This window comes from Lissotriton helveticus, chromosome 1_1 (assembly GCF_964261635.1).
Source record: "Lissotriton helveticus chromosome 1_1, aLisHel1.1, whole genome shotgun sequence".
Taxonomy (NCBI): domain Eukaryota; kingdom Metazoa; phylum Chordata; class Amphibia; order Caudata; family Salamandridae; genus Lissotriton; species Lissotriton helveticus.
Genome location: NC_136057.1, coordinates 121,088,545 through 121,105,109, shown reverse-complemented (window position 1 = coordinate 121,105,109; position 16,565 = coordinate 121,088,545). Strand labels below are relative to the sequence as shown.

Sequence of the window (16,565 nt, the reverse complement as noted above, 5' to 3'; positions counted from 1 at the left end):
TAAGTCTCCTAAAATACAGGACATATTGACTTATCCAATAGCGAGGACGCCGCATCAGAGGGCAACTGGTTTGAAAAGCACATGCTTCCTAGGGTGTCTGCGTTCAGTTAGAGATAATGTCTGTGGGACTGAACCTCCAGAACAGTATACTGTAAGTTGATTTATAAGAAGAATGTGTATACTGGACTGTCATTTTCCTCGTCATCTCTTATGATATGTAAAATAAAACACAACACATCTGGAGGCCAACAAATCTATCATAAATTGAATCCAAAAATAGCAAAAGGCCAAGCAAGCTAACAAGTGAGAATTGTCTTTGCAATGGACGAAAGCATCCACTCCAAAGCAAGTTGGAGTATATAATGCTAATGCTCCCGATGTATTTTTATACACTTTTCTCCTAATACAAGTCAATGAAACATGAACACGTGATAGAAACAGTTACTAAAACTACACTAATGAGTAGGAGGCAGGATATTCTCTCGAGAGGAATGTGAGGAGTCCGTGAGGTGCAGATCAAAGATACTCAGACAAGCTGCAGAATTCACTGTTTCTGGAAATAACACTTCTGTTTGTCAATGTTCAAGTTACTACAAGATGCAGGAAAGTGTGCAGATGGACATCACTAAATAAAAGGGTTCTGGGCCCTAATAGAATCATGTAACTTTGCAGGCATATTAAGGCGAACAGTCACGTCAAATTAATATAAGAAAATTGTAATTTGGTAATATAATATATCAATGCACGTTGTGGCATTCATGTGTAACCAATTATCGGTATTAAAGAAACCAGTATATCCAGTTATGCTTTCTCAATTCCTTCTTCCTAGAGGCCGCTGCTATCCAGCTGTATTCAGCAATGCCTCCTGTGACCTATAATCCTGCACTTAATCAATACCAAAGGTCGTCAATGCTTCTAGCCAACTCTGGTCACTGGTGCCACTCGCACCCCCACCAACCTTGGGCCTGTTATTGTTTTAGCCAGCTCCAGTCAGTAGTGGCCCCTTGGACCTGTATGTAAGCATACTAGTCAGCTCCTGTTAGTACTGGCCCCTGGGACCTGTTATCATTCTAGCCAACTTGAGTCATTAGTAGTACCTTGGGACTAGTGATCATACTAACCAGCTTCAGTCAGTATTGGCTTCCTGAGACCTATTATCCTGCTAAGTAACTCCAGTCAGTAGTGACCCCTGTACCTTAAATCCTGCAAATATTTACAACCAGAGGTTAACTCTACTGCCAACCAGTTCCAGTCAATATTGACATGTATTGTTACCCTGCTTGTAATGAATAACAGGCGAGCGTTGTTGCTAGCCAGCTCCAGTCACCAGTGCCCATCACATATTATCCTCAATAGGATCAATGCCCAAGACCTGTGCAGCTGCTAACCTGCTCTAGTCAATAGTGACCTCCCAGACCTGTTATTCTGCATATAATCAGCAAGGCTTAGGCCCTAATAACACTCACCCCACGTCCTTATGGTATATTAGCAATGTAATTAATTTACATCATACGGTAGGTACCGCACTATTTCACACAATCCCAAAAACAAAGAAAATCAAAATTTGCCTGACCGTTCAGCACTCCAACTTGTCAAAAATAACCAAATCACACCAAGTACTATAGCCTGCCACATCACATGACACACTCAGCCACAACATGACCAGATACCACGGCAGGGATTTGGGGTCATTAATCTTATGTTCAAGGCATGTGTGCTGTAGATGCACATGCTTTCCATACTCTTGCCATCTTGTGTTGGGTCCGGATGTTTGCATGTTTTTTTTCTTTGAAGAAGTCTTTCCAATCACGAGGAAAGGTGACTCCACCTTTCGGTGATAGTGCACATGGGCATTGACTCCATTGTTAGATTGTTTTTTACCCCTAACGGGTTCGGATGTGTATTGCTGCACTCTGAAACCGCTCTTTGGGTTCCCCGCAGTCCACTCTACCCTCAACGGTATTGTTTCAGTACCCGTTTCCCTGTTCTCCGCGTTTCAAATAGATTAACAAACTCTCCATTTTCAATAGAAAACCTCATGCGCAACCGTTGGGCCTTGCTGCGTAGGGCCAGCCAACTGCAAATGGAACGGTCTCCATTCCATTTCTGTCCTGGGTGCCACGCCAAGTACCCTCGCAAAACATACATCAAGTTTGTAACTTGTGCCTCTCTCCAGCGCACAAGGAGGAAGACTGCGACGCTTGTAAGTCGTTTCGGTCCAAGAGGACTCTACCCGATCATCAGGCTCGACGGCGAGAGAGTCAGCATCAGAGCATTCAACACACTCTGGATATCTTCTGGGAAGAATCTGACCAAGAGGTCGAATCATTCCTCGTCGTTGAAGTGGGATTCCCACGGTACATAGAATAGCAATATAGCAATAGCATACTGAAAGCATAGCTAAAAGAGCAGTATTGTAACATGGACGTTAATAGGAAAAAACATGTCACTTTAATAACTTGTCCAAGTTACTAGATATGTTACAAACTCCAGCCAATCAGGCAACAGCACCCTCTGGAACCTTCTCCTCAGAGGCTCAGGCTCTCAGATTTTCTACTGCATGTCATGTGAAGGGAGTCTGCCTGAGCTCTGCTCAGTACCTCTACCTTTTCCCTTCAGAAACTCTTCAGAATATCTTCACTGCTTTGTCTACTACAAAAAGGTCACTCATCAGACACTGTGAGTCTTGTGGGAAATTCTGGCTTCATTCCGAAGACCCCCACAAAAAGTGTATCTACTGCCTCCACCCTGAACATCAGGTGAGAGATTGTAAAATCTGCAGGACTTTTCCTCAAAAGACTTTAAGAGACAGAGAGGGAGGTCAACTCAAGACTAAGGATATCAGATGTTGAGAGTGATTCCTCTCTCAGGACTGTCATCTCTAAGAAGAGGGCTTGTGAGGCGGAGATGGTATCTGCTAAGGCTAAGGTGCTCAAGAAAGACCACACCTCTACTCATGAAAGCCAGACTTCTTCCTCAAAAAGGGCTCCTGTTCCTTCTAAGGGGGTACTCATGCCCTCTACGCCTCCGAGATCTAAGTCTCAGGCATCTAAGTCTCTTCCTGAGACAAATTTGCCTAAAAAAAAATGGGTTCCTCGTCGACGATGACTTCCGTCGCCACTGCTACAACGACGACTTCCACCTTCTCTTCTCCTCAACCTACAATGATTATGTTGTCAGCGGCCTCTCCGTCGACGTTTGTCATGGTGTCGGTGAAGCCTCGCTCGTCTGCCACTCCCTCACTTCGTCGTGGACAAAAAAGAGGTCTGTTTCCGGTCAGTCGTCGACGGATGCCTTATCGCCGACGAGACGGTCGATGGCTCTCAAGGCTCCACCTGCTTAGTCGACGGTTGCCTCTTTGACGGTTGCCTTGTCGACAGCACAGAAGCCTTTCCTTACGGAACTTCAACCACACTCTTCGTCGTCGACCGCTGAGTCGGCGGTGGCATCCTTGGTTCCAACTTCAGCATTGATGTCTCTAGTCCTCTTGAAATCTTCAGCAACACTTTTGCCGCCTTCAGGAACGATGGATGTTTCCCTACTTCAACGTAGGAACTCTTCTTTGGATCTATTGCCGATTCAGCCATCTCCAAATCTTTCTGTGGAGCTTTTTGACTACGGGGCTAATGAGGAGGTTTCGGAAGAGGATGACCGGTTCCGTGTTGCTTGTACTCCTTCTGAGCTTCTCATCAAATGACAAGATATTGATGATGACCAAGGATATGATTATTACCCTGAGCCTAATACTCAACCACCACTTGTGATCCAACTGTGCAGATGCCCATGTCTCTCATCTCTAATTTGCAACATGTGCTTGATGACTACTACCGCCGATTTCCTCCCTCGGAGTCGGCCTCATCTGTCCCACTGATGCCTCTTCCTCTGCCTTCATCGATCATCAGGCCGCCTCCTCCGGTGGCATCGATGTCTCATCTCCCGGAGGACGCACACACAACTGACGATGACAGCGAATAAGGGGAGTGGGTGATAGAGCCCTCCTTACTGAGTGGGACAATTATTAAATTCCGACTGCGTCATCTACTGACAAAACTGAAGAGCCGACCTGGCACACATCCCTGTGTGCCATTCCCATGAATACTGCTAGAGGGATGTCTTACACATATCTCGGGCAGTGAGTTAAAATTCACAGATTTATATAGTGCGTCTCATCACCCGTGATTGTTTCCAGATGCTGTCTATGGTCACGTGGTGATAAAGTGATTTGCCCAGAATCACAGGATGTTGCGCTGAAGCAGAGACTCAAACCCGGATCCCCAGTTCCCAAGTCGGCAGGTCTGGCTGTTGCACCACATCCTCTCCCCCCTGTGAGGGCATATCTGCATGAAATGCCCCTGATGCCCCTGCAATATCCTAGTCGATTCCTGGATATTGTAAGTGACCAGGGAAGTCATAGTAAGTACATAGGCTGGACACTCGTCATTATGAGTTCGCCAGCTCCATGATGGCTTCACTGAAATATGCGATGTTTGCACCAAGCATCTCAACATAATAAACTTGCACTGATTCCAGTGTAGATTTTATTAAAAATTGCACACATAGGGCCCCTTAGAGGGGTCCCATGAAACCTACCAATCCTTAGTGTGGTCATTGACTGGCCTGAGCCAGCCTGTTACCACCAGAGTGTGTTCTGACCTCAGGGGAGAGTGCCTGCGCACTCTGTGGCTGAGAACAATGCCTTTCCTGGGTGGAGGTGTTCACGTCTCACCTGGACAGGAAGAGCCATCCGTGGTGGGGAGCTTCAAAGGTCTTGCCCCCTTTGTAATGCAACCCCAGCCTCTTCTGTTCGAAGGAGTGGGCCTCCGTCGCGTCCTCACTCCCTTTTTGGCGGCAGGACGGGTGGGAAACCTTTGATAGAATAGGAGATGTGCCCCCCCTCTGTCAACTCCAGCCCTCGGGTGCTGGAGGCTAGGTCAAGTACACTTTTCAGTGCCCACCATCTTGAAGATGGTGGGACTTGTTCAGTTATGGCTAGGACTGTGTCCTCCTCTCACAGAAGGTGGGCATGTTAGAAGACCTAGACACCCAGGCAAAGGGTCCATTGGACACTACCTGTCACTTTCTTGTATCGCCCTTAAATAAAGTTTTTAGGTGGCATCCCCAGTCCCTGAACTTCAGTTCCTGACCACCTAGTTCCCCAAAGCCGCTGTTACCTACCTGTAAGCAGCCTCTGCCCGATTGCCCCAGTCCCCCTTAATTAGTATTGGGTTTCCAACCTTGAACTTGCACCTGCACCCGGGCGCCCACGTGCCGCTGGTGGTGCACTGTTGGTTCTGAAGTGAACCTTGTCCAATACTGACCTTAACTTCTGAAGAATGGTCTTGTAAGTAGATGTTGGCTATACGTTTGTTGAATGTTTTCTTCACCCCACAGGTTAACATTGCAAAGTCTGAAAATTGCACTAATTGTCCACTTTTATATTGACCAGAACTTCTATTGCATATTTACTCAAGATGAAATTCTGTGGTTCCGCAAAATAAATCTAACCAAGTGTCATTTTATAAATTGGTCTCAGATTTATTCATTGATTGTGTGTCATTTATTACCACCCTGTGTACAACAGTGGGTGTCATTTATTGCCACTGTGTGTACAACAAATGCTTAAAACTACCCTCGTATACGTCTAACTGCTCCCCCACACTACCACAAAAAAGCATTAGTATTATCTACTTTAGCCTCTGTAAAATCTCTGGGGATCCACTGTACTCTCTGCACACTATACCTCTTTTTGGTATAGTATAGTGAGAGCCGACTCCCCACGCTCAAGTACTCACACACACTCAGACATAGACAGATAGACACACACACACACACACACACACATACTCTCTCTCTCTCTCTGACACACATTCTCACACATACCCACCCTACCTCACATCAGAAACATATATTTAACTTCTAAATGACATCTTCAACTAGGACCATTAGTAAATAGGTTCATGCCGAATTCAAAAGATCCTACTTGTAAGGATATCTGTGCAGTCATCCCTATGACAGGAAAGAAGAAATACAAATGAAGGAATAAAATGCTTTAGGAAGCTAAGCCTTCTTAAATTAAGAAATGAATGAATGATAAGCCAGGAATAGAGAGAAACAGAAAAAGAAGAGAGAAAAAAAAGAGTAAAATAAAGATAATAAAAACAAGGGACATAGAAAGTACGAAAGAAAGAAATAAGCTCCCACATATTATATTCAGTGGTGCTTGTAATACGGCGGCCTGGATATCCGTCACGTTTCTGTCTGTGTAACGCGGCCAGTAACCCGCCCAGCGAACTCTAAATCAGGCGCTTGACACTTTGCAATGTTGCTGCTGTTAACTGTGCACCATTACTTCCTCAGAAGTCACAGGCAAGAGACACCAGGTCGCCTGTAACATAATTTTGTATAATTAAAAGGGGCACCAAATAACACCGCATAAACAACAAGTGCAGATTAAACCGCAGGGTTCAAATAAACCCACACACACACAGACCGTAAGATTAAGCCTGTGCTAAACACACAAGCCTCAATAACAGGTAGATAATACAAAGACTGATGGACATAATGAAGCAGACCTAGAGATACATGCATAGCACAGTCAAGATAAAGGTCTTGATTTAGAGTTTGGTGAGCAGGGTACTCCTTCACAAGCGTGGTGGAGTATCCTGTCCAACAAACGATGGTCTGCCAGTAAATACATCGGACGGCCCTTCCTCTCTAGATCAGGCTGTCTGATGTTTTTTTCTCTTATTCAGGACCACCAGGGAATACCTGGCAGCCGTGATGAGAATTTGTTTTAAATGAATCCCACTTCCTGGGAGTAAATTAATTAGGGAGAAAGTTCCAGGGGTGTGAGGGTCATTAGTTATTGCTTTTTAAAAACAAACTCCAGCTTTGGAAGCTTGTTCTTGAAAATAACAAAAGTTGGTGAATGGCCGCCTGCAACATCCCCAAGGGATCCAGAGAATTATAGATCAACTTCCTATAGATGGTTGAGATTGTTTTTTCGGTCAGGGGATTAGTTAGCAGCTGGTCCTCCAGTGGGGATGCATCAGGCAACTTCCCCCCTTCCCAGATGTGACCTTGCAGAGCGTGACCCACCTGCAAATGTCAGAACCGTTTTTAGTCACCTAATTCATACTTTTGTTGTAGGCTCGTGAAGGGCTCAAGCGCCTGTCTCCTCCACACATCGCCCGGCTGCTCTAAGCTAATCAATCCCCATTTTGTGAAGCCCTGCAATCCTCCCACTGCACTTAAGAGATCACCACCATACAGTGGAATAATTTCAGTCAGCTTACCTTTTCAGCCTAAACACTTGGTAGCCTCTCTCCACACCCTTACCACTGTTTAGGTATGAGTAGGTAGGGCGCACTCATACTTTCTTCGATACAGCACCAGGGTGGGGTAACCTCTCTTGCCCATGGTCAATCTATCTACCCGGTAAGCAGGATCCTCACGGTCCACAAAAACCGAGTTGTTGACTGCCACCAGCTGCGTGGCCCAGTAATACTTGAGAATGCTCCGGACTGCCAGTCCACCTTAATAAATTCCCCTCTGCACCTTACTCAGCGCGAAGTGCCACCATCCCACAACAGGAGCCAAAGTTCTCGGTCTACCCTTTGAAAGAAAATGTTTATTGGGATCTTAAAGGACGTTTTTTTCACGATGTACAGGAGACCCTGGAGGGTCATCACTTTAAATAGGACCACCCGGCCTAGTAGGGAAAGCGGGAGCGCCCGCAAGTGTGGGGCATCCCAGCAAAGCTAGTCTAATTTCGGAAGTATGATCCTGCCTGTGGCTCTCTTGTAATAAACACGCCCAAATATTTAAAGCCATGTAGTGTCACCCGAACTGTGCACCTAGAATGCAGCCGCAGGGTCCCTGCCACCAGCAGGAATGTTAAGGACTTCTTCCAGTTGATCTTATATCCTGAATAATCTCTAAATATGTGAAAAATGTGTAGGATTCGTTCACTCGAGAAGGCTGATTATGTGTCCTACAGCAAAACGTCAGCGTAGAGGGAGATTCTCTCGACCCACTCCTGATCAACTGGAATACCCCATATGAGAGATCCTGGCGAACCTACGCACGTGAGAAGAACATAAGAGACAAGGAACATCCCTGTCGGATGGCAAAGACTCGGAGACTATTTTATTGGCACGCATGCGCGCTAGAGGTGCCACATACAAGAGCTTTACAGCAGCGCCACTGGTTCAGCAAAGGAATCCCCTGTTGCATGTGGTATGCCATTAAGGTGTCGGAGATATAAGCGCGTTCCCTGGTGTGGCATAAAGCCCGATTGATCAGGATGAGCCACTGTTGTAATTACTGTCTGCAAGCAGATCGCCAGGGCCTACGCAAGGACCTTAGTCTCAAAATTAAGCAGGGAGAGAGATCTATAAGACCCACACTCAGTTGCTGCTTCATCGTTTTTTGGGATGACCACCACCTCAGACATTCTTTGGTCCTCTGGGAGACACCCTTATTTTCAGGCAGTCTGAAACCTCCTCTGGAGGCACTCCCTGATTTTATCCTTCATGCTTTTATTTAATTCTATGGGGAGCTCATTAGGCCCCGTCGCGTGCCCTGTTTGCAAGGTTCCTATTGTCTTATTTATTTAGTCTACTGTCAGGTCTTGGTCTAGTGCGTCTCAGTCCTCATTCGTTAGCATTGGCAGGGTCAGGTCTTTCAGGATGTCTCTCCCAGTATTTCCGTCCCCTTGTTGTCAGTGTCCTCGAGGATCACTGGCTTGAATTCATCCTATAGCACACAAGCTGATTCAACAGGCTGCAAGTTCTCCTTAAAATAGAAGTCTGCTCCATCTCTCATACGAGCTTTGAACGTCTTGTCTTTTAAATATCATGGATCAACCCTTGGGGGTAGCATGAAGTCCACAATCGGACAAACGAGTTGTATCTCAACCAGCGAATGGTCTGAGATTCCCCCTGCTATGCGCGTAGCGGCTCTAAAATCATCTTTATGGACAGTCTGGGTGAAAAGATAGTTTAGGCATGCCAGACTACCATGTGCTGCAGACAGGTGCGTCCGGTTCTGATCTTCTCTTCCCCACTAAGGGCATTTAGGAGTATCATGAATATAGTATAGTGTCAGTTCTGTCACTCCCGTCACCCCAATGCGTGTATGCTGTCGTAAGTGTCTTACCCTTTCACAGGATGAGTCAGTCTTGTCTGGGTCTCTTTCCTGTTTCCCGACACTTGAATGGCACGCCCGAAGACTCGAGAGAGCAATGACCCACCAGCAGGCTTTTGTGGAGCGCTTTTGTCCTGGATATAGTGCTGCATTGTTGTAAACGTATCTAGGACCCTATTTAAATATTCCCGATTCATGCCCTTATGTGGTTATAACAAATCATATCCTTATAAAGGCATAAGAATCATATCCATATTTAGTCAAAGCCAATGCAGTCCAAATACGGGAAGGCTACTCCCATAGACTCCTAGAAAGTACAACGCGTTCTTTAAACAAACCAAGCCTCCAGCAGCCCGGGAATTCCTCCTTCTTTTGTTTTGATATGTCCAAGAACTCCTGGAGTCCAGAAAGAACTGTAAGTTCTTAGTGACGTCCTATGTCCAACCTTACGTCAAACTCGGCACCTTCCAGGTATAAATATACCAATGTTTGCCTTAAGCAAACACACGGTGGTTTGGAGCAGATCGGCTATCTACTTACCCGAAGCCCAGCTGTAACGAGAGCCGAAGGAAGCCGACCCTCCCATTGACGTACTGAGAGAGACGCTGTCTTTTCTCCTGCCGAGAAATCCAGCTCCAGTGTTTCCAGTCACACTTGCGGGTTGCTGGGAGATCGAGTCCTGAGAAAGAGATACAAGACCTCCTTCATTCTATAACCAAGTTACGGAGCTGATTAGATCTTTAGAGAATTCTTGATTCAGATTCAGGGCAAAAACTAACTTAACTTAAACTGCAGCTCACTTACTCCTTCCCACGTATTAGGCTTGGGTCAGGTACACCGGGGTAGGCGTATCTTAGAAGCACCAGTTGAGTACGTTTAGTCAATGATTTTATGTATGTATATATTTTATCAGTTTTAAGTATCATATGGCTCAGAAACCATATAAATGCTTTTACAGTATTATTTCATAATACACCTTTTAATGTACGCACTTTACTTCATGACAAGTATTGCAATTGTGGCAATTCACTTCTCTTGCATGAGAAAGAGGACTGCTCAATAAATGACAACTTTTATTGAAAACGCCCGTCTCTCTATTTCTCTGCACTCCTGGTGAAACTAAGCATGCACGATTGACTGAGTGAAATAGCAGTCTATTGTTTTCCCCGACTCTGGAGATATACTCCTTATTCTGGGGGGAGCAAAGTTGTCATGTTTATGCAGTCGTAATCCCTTCTTGTCTATTCAGGAAAGTTAACACCTTCTTGTTTACTCGAGAAAGTTTCTAGTGACCTCTGAGCTAGCTGGCAAACCTAATTAAGTCTAACATATTCAATAGAGACCTAGATGACCTCAGTCCTATGTCTAAACTATTGTTTATGTTATTCCAATGCACAGAGCCTATTGGGAATATAGGAACAACACTACAGCATTCTGTAGGGCACCCACTCTGTCTTTTCTTTGCAGTTGCCTGAAGATCAGCAGTCCCAAGATAGCAGTCACACCTGGCCTGTCGGTAAGTGCAGCCCCTCTGGAGGCCTGACCATCAGCAATTGAGCCCACATTGTGGCTGGCTGGAACACAGGTGTAAGCTCAGACAGGGTGTTCGACACTGGAGTAGTTGTAGTCCCTCATGGGCCTCTGACACAGAGTAGTCAGAAATTCAGCAGCTAAAAGCCCAACACAGGCTCTCCAAGAAGCCAGTAGATTCAGACTCTGTTGTGTTAGGAATTTGTCAAATGCAACCTTGAACGGGACGGTTGGCAGCACACAATCGTCCTACTGGGCCTAAACAATCATGTCATAGAGTTTTATTTTCTGCCTTCAACTGTTGGGACAGTCTTGGCGGGGCGCTGTCCCTCAGACTAGCTGGTCCTGCTGGATGGCTTTCCAGCCCGCCCTACAGATAACGGGGATGTGTTGGACCTTGCTTCTTTCAGGACAGCATTGTCCTCCTGCTGGATAGTCAAACTCCCTTCCCTGCAGATTATGTCCCCTCAACTTAGATAAACTGTCAGGCTGACACCATCCCTGGTGCCACAGCAGGCACCTGAGTACATTGTAGAGCACATTCTTCCTTGCTAACAGAGGACTTTGAACTAGGGTATAAAAGAGGGATATATGGTCCCACTTGTTTACACAACTGGCAGGCAGGTGATGCAGTTTACTCTGTCGCACCCTCACATTGCATTTATGCTATGCACACCAACACCCTAAACATGCACTGGATGTTATTGCAAAGTCTGGACACAGGCATAGAAATGGAGCATTACATGGGTGTGTCAGTAGGATGCCACTACACTGACCATGATGCAAAGATCTCATCAGGCTATTGATCCTTACAACAGGATGCATTGCCATCACCGCTCTAGCTGTTAAACCCATGACAGTCCTCTGCCTTAAATGAGGGCACACTTGGTGTGACCCTCCAGGTCACAGGACCGGTCCAAAATCTCTCATAGTCCCTTGTTAGAAGTTGCACAGTACTGGAGTGGCAGAAAAATCTCATGTAACATGCAGGTACAAGTTTGACGCCATGGACTGGGGAGTTGCCACGAGGAACAGATTCTTCTCCCTGTCAAACCACATGCCATTCACTATTACATAGTGTTTTTATTTACCACTTGTTTTAAGCAGGTGGCAGATATATGCATGTGGTTGGTTGGGGGGAGATGGGTGAAGCAGGGGAGGGAAGAGGAAAGCATTTTCTAACAGAGGGAAGAATTGTGTGTTTCCCCCAGTTAATAAAAAAACAGCATAAGTCTTGGCTGCTTCTGCTGCACCCAGAGTCTTGTGGGTCTTTTCAGTCTAATTTTTCTGTCTGGTAAAAAATTGTGTCCTGTTTTTCTGCACCCTGTAAAGCCTAACAACTGATAATCAGTTGGAATAAAATGAACACATGAAAGTACGCCTTAATTTCATTTCCCTTGATTCATACTGTGGACCATAGTTGAGGGATAGGTCTAGGCATAGTCCTCGCAACACACAATAGATTTGCGTGCGGCAGAGGCCAGAGCTCAAAAGTCAGGATACCAGATACAAGTAGGTGGTAACTCAGGGCGGGGGAAACGCCTGTTGTCCATGGAGGGGAAATTCCCATCCTAGAAATCTACATCAGAATTAATTAATAGTATTCTATTTTAAATATCGTTTTGGTGCCAGTCCATATGACTTTAATGTCTGATTTTGGGATTCTATGTTACAAGTCCATAGGGTACATGTATCCTTTCTGAGCGTAATAAAATGTTGGAAATTCTACAAATCCTCACTCACTGATCCAAGTACTCTCAGGCTACCATTCTACACTCTGCTCTGGCTGAAGAACAGCTCAACACTTTCAAAATTCTGCAATTCTGCATTGATTTGGCTTGTAAATTATTTTTGGGGATATTTACATGTATTAACTATTTAATTTTAATACTATAGGTGATTGAAATTACGGACGAAGAAAGCAAGATTTAGCACCAGCCAACTGAATGTTAGTGCCATAAGAAGGTTTATTTTGAAAAACTGATTGACATCCAGCGTTCTAAGTTTAAACAATTTCCAAAATCTAGGTGTGGCGAGGAAGTGGGAGCTGAGGAATGTACTATACATGTAAGTGAAGTCTCTAATTTTACATTTCATTAACCCAGAACAAAGTCATATCTGTTCACATAGCATCAGAGATAATGCCAGAAAGACCAATCACAACATCCTCATCTGAAATATTATCAGAAAGACAAATTGCCTCAGCATGACAGAATAACGTTCATCTAAAGCACGCATTATCTAAAGCATCATGTAATTCCAGAGTGGAAGCACACACTGCATAAAAGAAAGATATAACAAAAGGTTTCTTCTGCAGACCATCAAAGAAAAGACACTGAAAGAAGACTCCGAAGCTGACACGCTAACAACCAAAAGATTGGAAAATCACCTTCGTTCAACAACCGTTTTTAACCAGTTACGCAAGTTTGAGACTATCTGCCTCGGGATACAACACTGCGACCCACTCTGCTCACTCTGGTGAAAACCTTAAAAATTCACCCCTTTATTGTGTTCATGACCATCTCAGATTGTTTCCTTTTTATTGTGTACTGTTCTGTAATTCTATGTATATCACCTCAACATTATCTGTTGTGAAGGAGTGATATGTAAAACTGTTAAATATAAAAATGGATTAAATGAGCACCTTTGCGCTATAGCTAATGTAAATAAATCCTCAACTTCAGAACTACAAACCTTAACCTTACAACAAACATAGAAAGGGTAAAAGGAACTGATGTTCTGCGACTGGTGAGCCACAATATTACTGTGCATGTTCTAATATTCTCAGTTACTGCTATTACGTCAGTGCAAAAAGGTACTTATCAGTTTAATCATTAAATATCAGACTAACACCTTATCACTGTATTGCTAAGAACCTATACAAATAGATTTGAGAAAAACTTCAGTCACAAAATAAGTTGCTGCCGGAGAGGCTATCACCAAAAGACTGTTATTTGCTAGAAACATTTCAACAGGTTTTAAAGGGCTGCATCCAGACATATTTTGCTCAATTTAAGTGTTAAGAAGATTACACGCAATTTCGTTTAAAGATAAATGCTGAACATTATCTAAACAAGCCCGACTCTAAAATCGGAGTCACTCTTACCGTGGCATATAAGCAAGATAAAACTAAATGTAGAGATATTAACTCAAGGAATACACCTTATAAAAACACGGGCTGTGAGAAGAAATTCAGTGTTAAAACTCGCCTTAATCAAAGCAAAGTAACCCAAGTTGGGGAAAAAAGTTACCTGTGCCAAAAAAGATTCGGCCATAAATCTCATCTCACTGAATTTGAGAGAATGCACACTGGGAAAACCCCCTCTCAGTGCTCTGAATGCCAAAAAAGTTTCAGCTTTACATCTTATCTCACTGAACATATGAGAATCCACACTGGGGACAAACCTTATCAGTGCTCTGAATGCCAGAAATGGTTTTGTAACAGGCAATGTCTTTCTCGACATGTATTAACCCACTCTGTGGAAAATCCTTACCAGTGCTCTGAATGCCAGAAATATTTCAGTAAAAAAAGAGACCTTATTGTACATATAAGGACCCACACTGGGGAAAAACCCTATCAGTGCCCTGAATGCCAGAAAAGGTTTTGTACAAAACAAAGTCTTTCTCAACATGTATTAACCCACACTGGGGAAAAACCTTATCAGTGCTCTGAATGCCAGAAAAGGTTTTGTAAAAAACAAAGTCTTTTTCAACATGTATTAACCCACACTGGGGAAAAACCTTATCAGTGCACAGATTGCCAGAAATGTTTCAATGCCATAACCCATCTCAGTCGGCATAGAAGAACTCACACAGGAGAGAAACCTTATCAGTGCTCGGAATGCCAGAAATGTTTCATTGACAAAAACAGTCTCACTCATCATATAAGAACCCACACTGGGGAGAAACCTTTTCAGTGCTCTGAATGCCAGAAATGTTTCAGGGTAAAAAAAAGACTCACTGAACATACAAGAATCCACACTGGGGAAAAACCTTATCAGTGCTCGGAATGCCAGAAAAGTTTTTGTAAAAAACAAAGTCTTTCTCTACATGCAATGAACCACACTGGGGAAAAACCTTATCAGTGCTCTGAATGCCAGAAATGTTTCAGTTTAAAAAGTAGTCTCACACGGCACATAAGAATCCACACTGGGGAAAAACCTTATCAGTGCATTGAATGCCAGGAATGTTTCAGTTTAAAAAGTAGACTCACACAGCACATCAGAATCCACACTGGGGAAAACCCTTATCAGTGCTCTGAATGCCCAAAACATTTCATCCGTAAATCACTTCTAACTGCACATGTGAGAATCCACACTGGAGAAAAACCTTATCAGTGCTCTGAATGCCAGAAATGTTTCAAACACAAACTCAGTCTCACTCAGCATACACAGACCCACACTGGGAAAAAACCTTATCAGTGCTCGAAATGCCAGAAATGTTTCAAAAACAAACTCAGTCTCACTCAGCATATACAGACCCACACTGGGGAAAAACCTTATCAGTGCTCTGAAAGCCAGGAAAGGTTTTGTAACCAACAAAGTCTTTCTCAACTTTCAATAACCCATTCTGTGGACCATCCTTATCAGTGCTCTGAATGCCAGAAATGTTTCAGTATAAAAAGTAGTCTCACACGGCACATAAGAATCCACACTGGGGAAAAACCTTATCAGTGCATTGAATGTCAGAAATGTTTCAGTGAAAAAAGAATACTCACTACACATACAAGAACCCACACTGGGGAAAAACCTTATCAGTGCATTGAATGTCAGAAATGTTTCAGTGAAAAAAGAATACTCACTCGGCATACAAAAACCCACACTGGGGAAAAACCTTATCAGTGCATTGAATGCTACAAATGTTTCAGTGAAAAAATCAATCTCACTCACCATATAAGAACCCACACTGGGGAAAAACCTTATCAGTGCTCCGAATGCCAAAAATGTTTCAGCTGTAAATCTGATCTCACTGCACATGTGAGAATCCACACTGGGGGAAAAATATTATCAGTGCTCTAAATGTCAGAAAAGATTCAGAGGTAGTGATGGTTACATGCACCATATGAAAACACACCATCAAAAATACTTCAGTGCTCCAAGTGCCAGAAAAGCATAAATTTTAAATGCAATCTCACTCTGCATGAGCAGACGCACACAGGGAAAAAACATTACCAATGCTGTGAATGCCAGAAATTCCTATTTTTTGATAGGCACAGCCTCACTAACCATAATCAACTCCATACTGATGAAAACCTTATGGGTGCTCTGAATGCCAGAAAAGCTGCAGAGAAAAACGCTATCTCACCATGAGAAACTCCACACTGGAGAAAATCCTTATGCCATAAAAGCTTGAATCTGAAAGACATAGTTATGCTTCATGAGAGATCCCACTCTGGGGAAAAACCTTATGAGTGCTCGAAATGCAAGAAGTTTTGGTCACAGATTACTTCTCACGTGTCAGGAGCAAACTCACAAGGGAGAAAAAAACCTTATGTGTGTTCGGAATGTCAGATAAGGTTTATTCACGAATACAATGTCATTTCACATGAGAGAATTCACACTGGACTAAAGCCTTATACAGGAGGGGAAAGCCAGAAACGTTATACTCAGAAAGGAGATCTCACTTAACATGAGAAATGCACCCACACCAGGTGAAAAGTAAGGCGAATCTTGAGTTGCAGAAAAGCTTCTAACAACCTGACTTTACATGAGAGAGCACATATTGTAGTTGCAATAGGATTCATCAAGAAATTCTTGCAGGATAACTTAGGCTGCCCGCATGGAAACTGCAAAGAAATTTCAGGCCTTGAAAATGTTTTAATTGCAACAAAATCCACAATTTGAGTATCTGAAAGTTACAAAACTCTCAAGGTCTTTACTTGACACAGA

General features: G+C 43.8%; 1 protein-coding gene across 1 annotated transcript in view; it reads left to right on the top strand.

The window, feature by feature from the left end:
- LOC144759549 (uncharacterized) overlaps positions 1 to 16,565 on the top strand; it is a 58,752-nt gene that overhangs the window by 7,494 nt on the left and 34,693 nt on the right. The window contains exons 4-5 of the mRNA XM_078646489.1: positions 12,574 to 12,744; positions 12,995 to 15,207. Of these exons, the coding sequence (XP_078502615.1) occupies positions 13,980 to 15,207 (1,228 nt within the window). The 5' untranslated portion in view covers positions 12,574 to 12,744; positions 12,995 to 13,979. The remainder of the gene's footprint in view (positions 1 to 12,573; positions 12,745 to 12,994; positions 15,208 to 16,565) is intronic.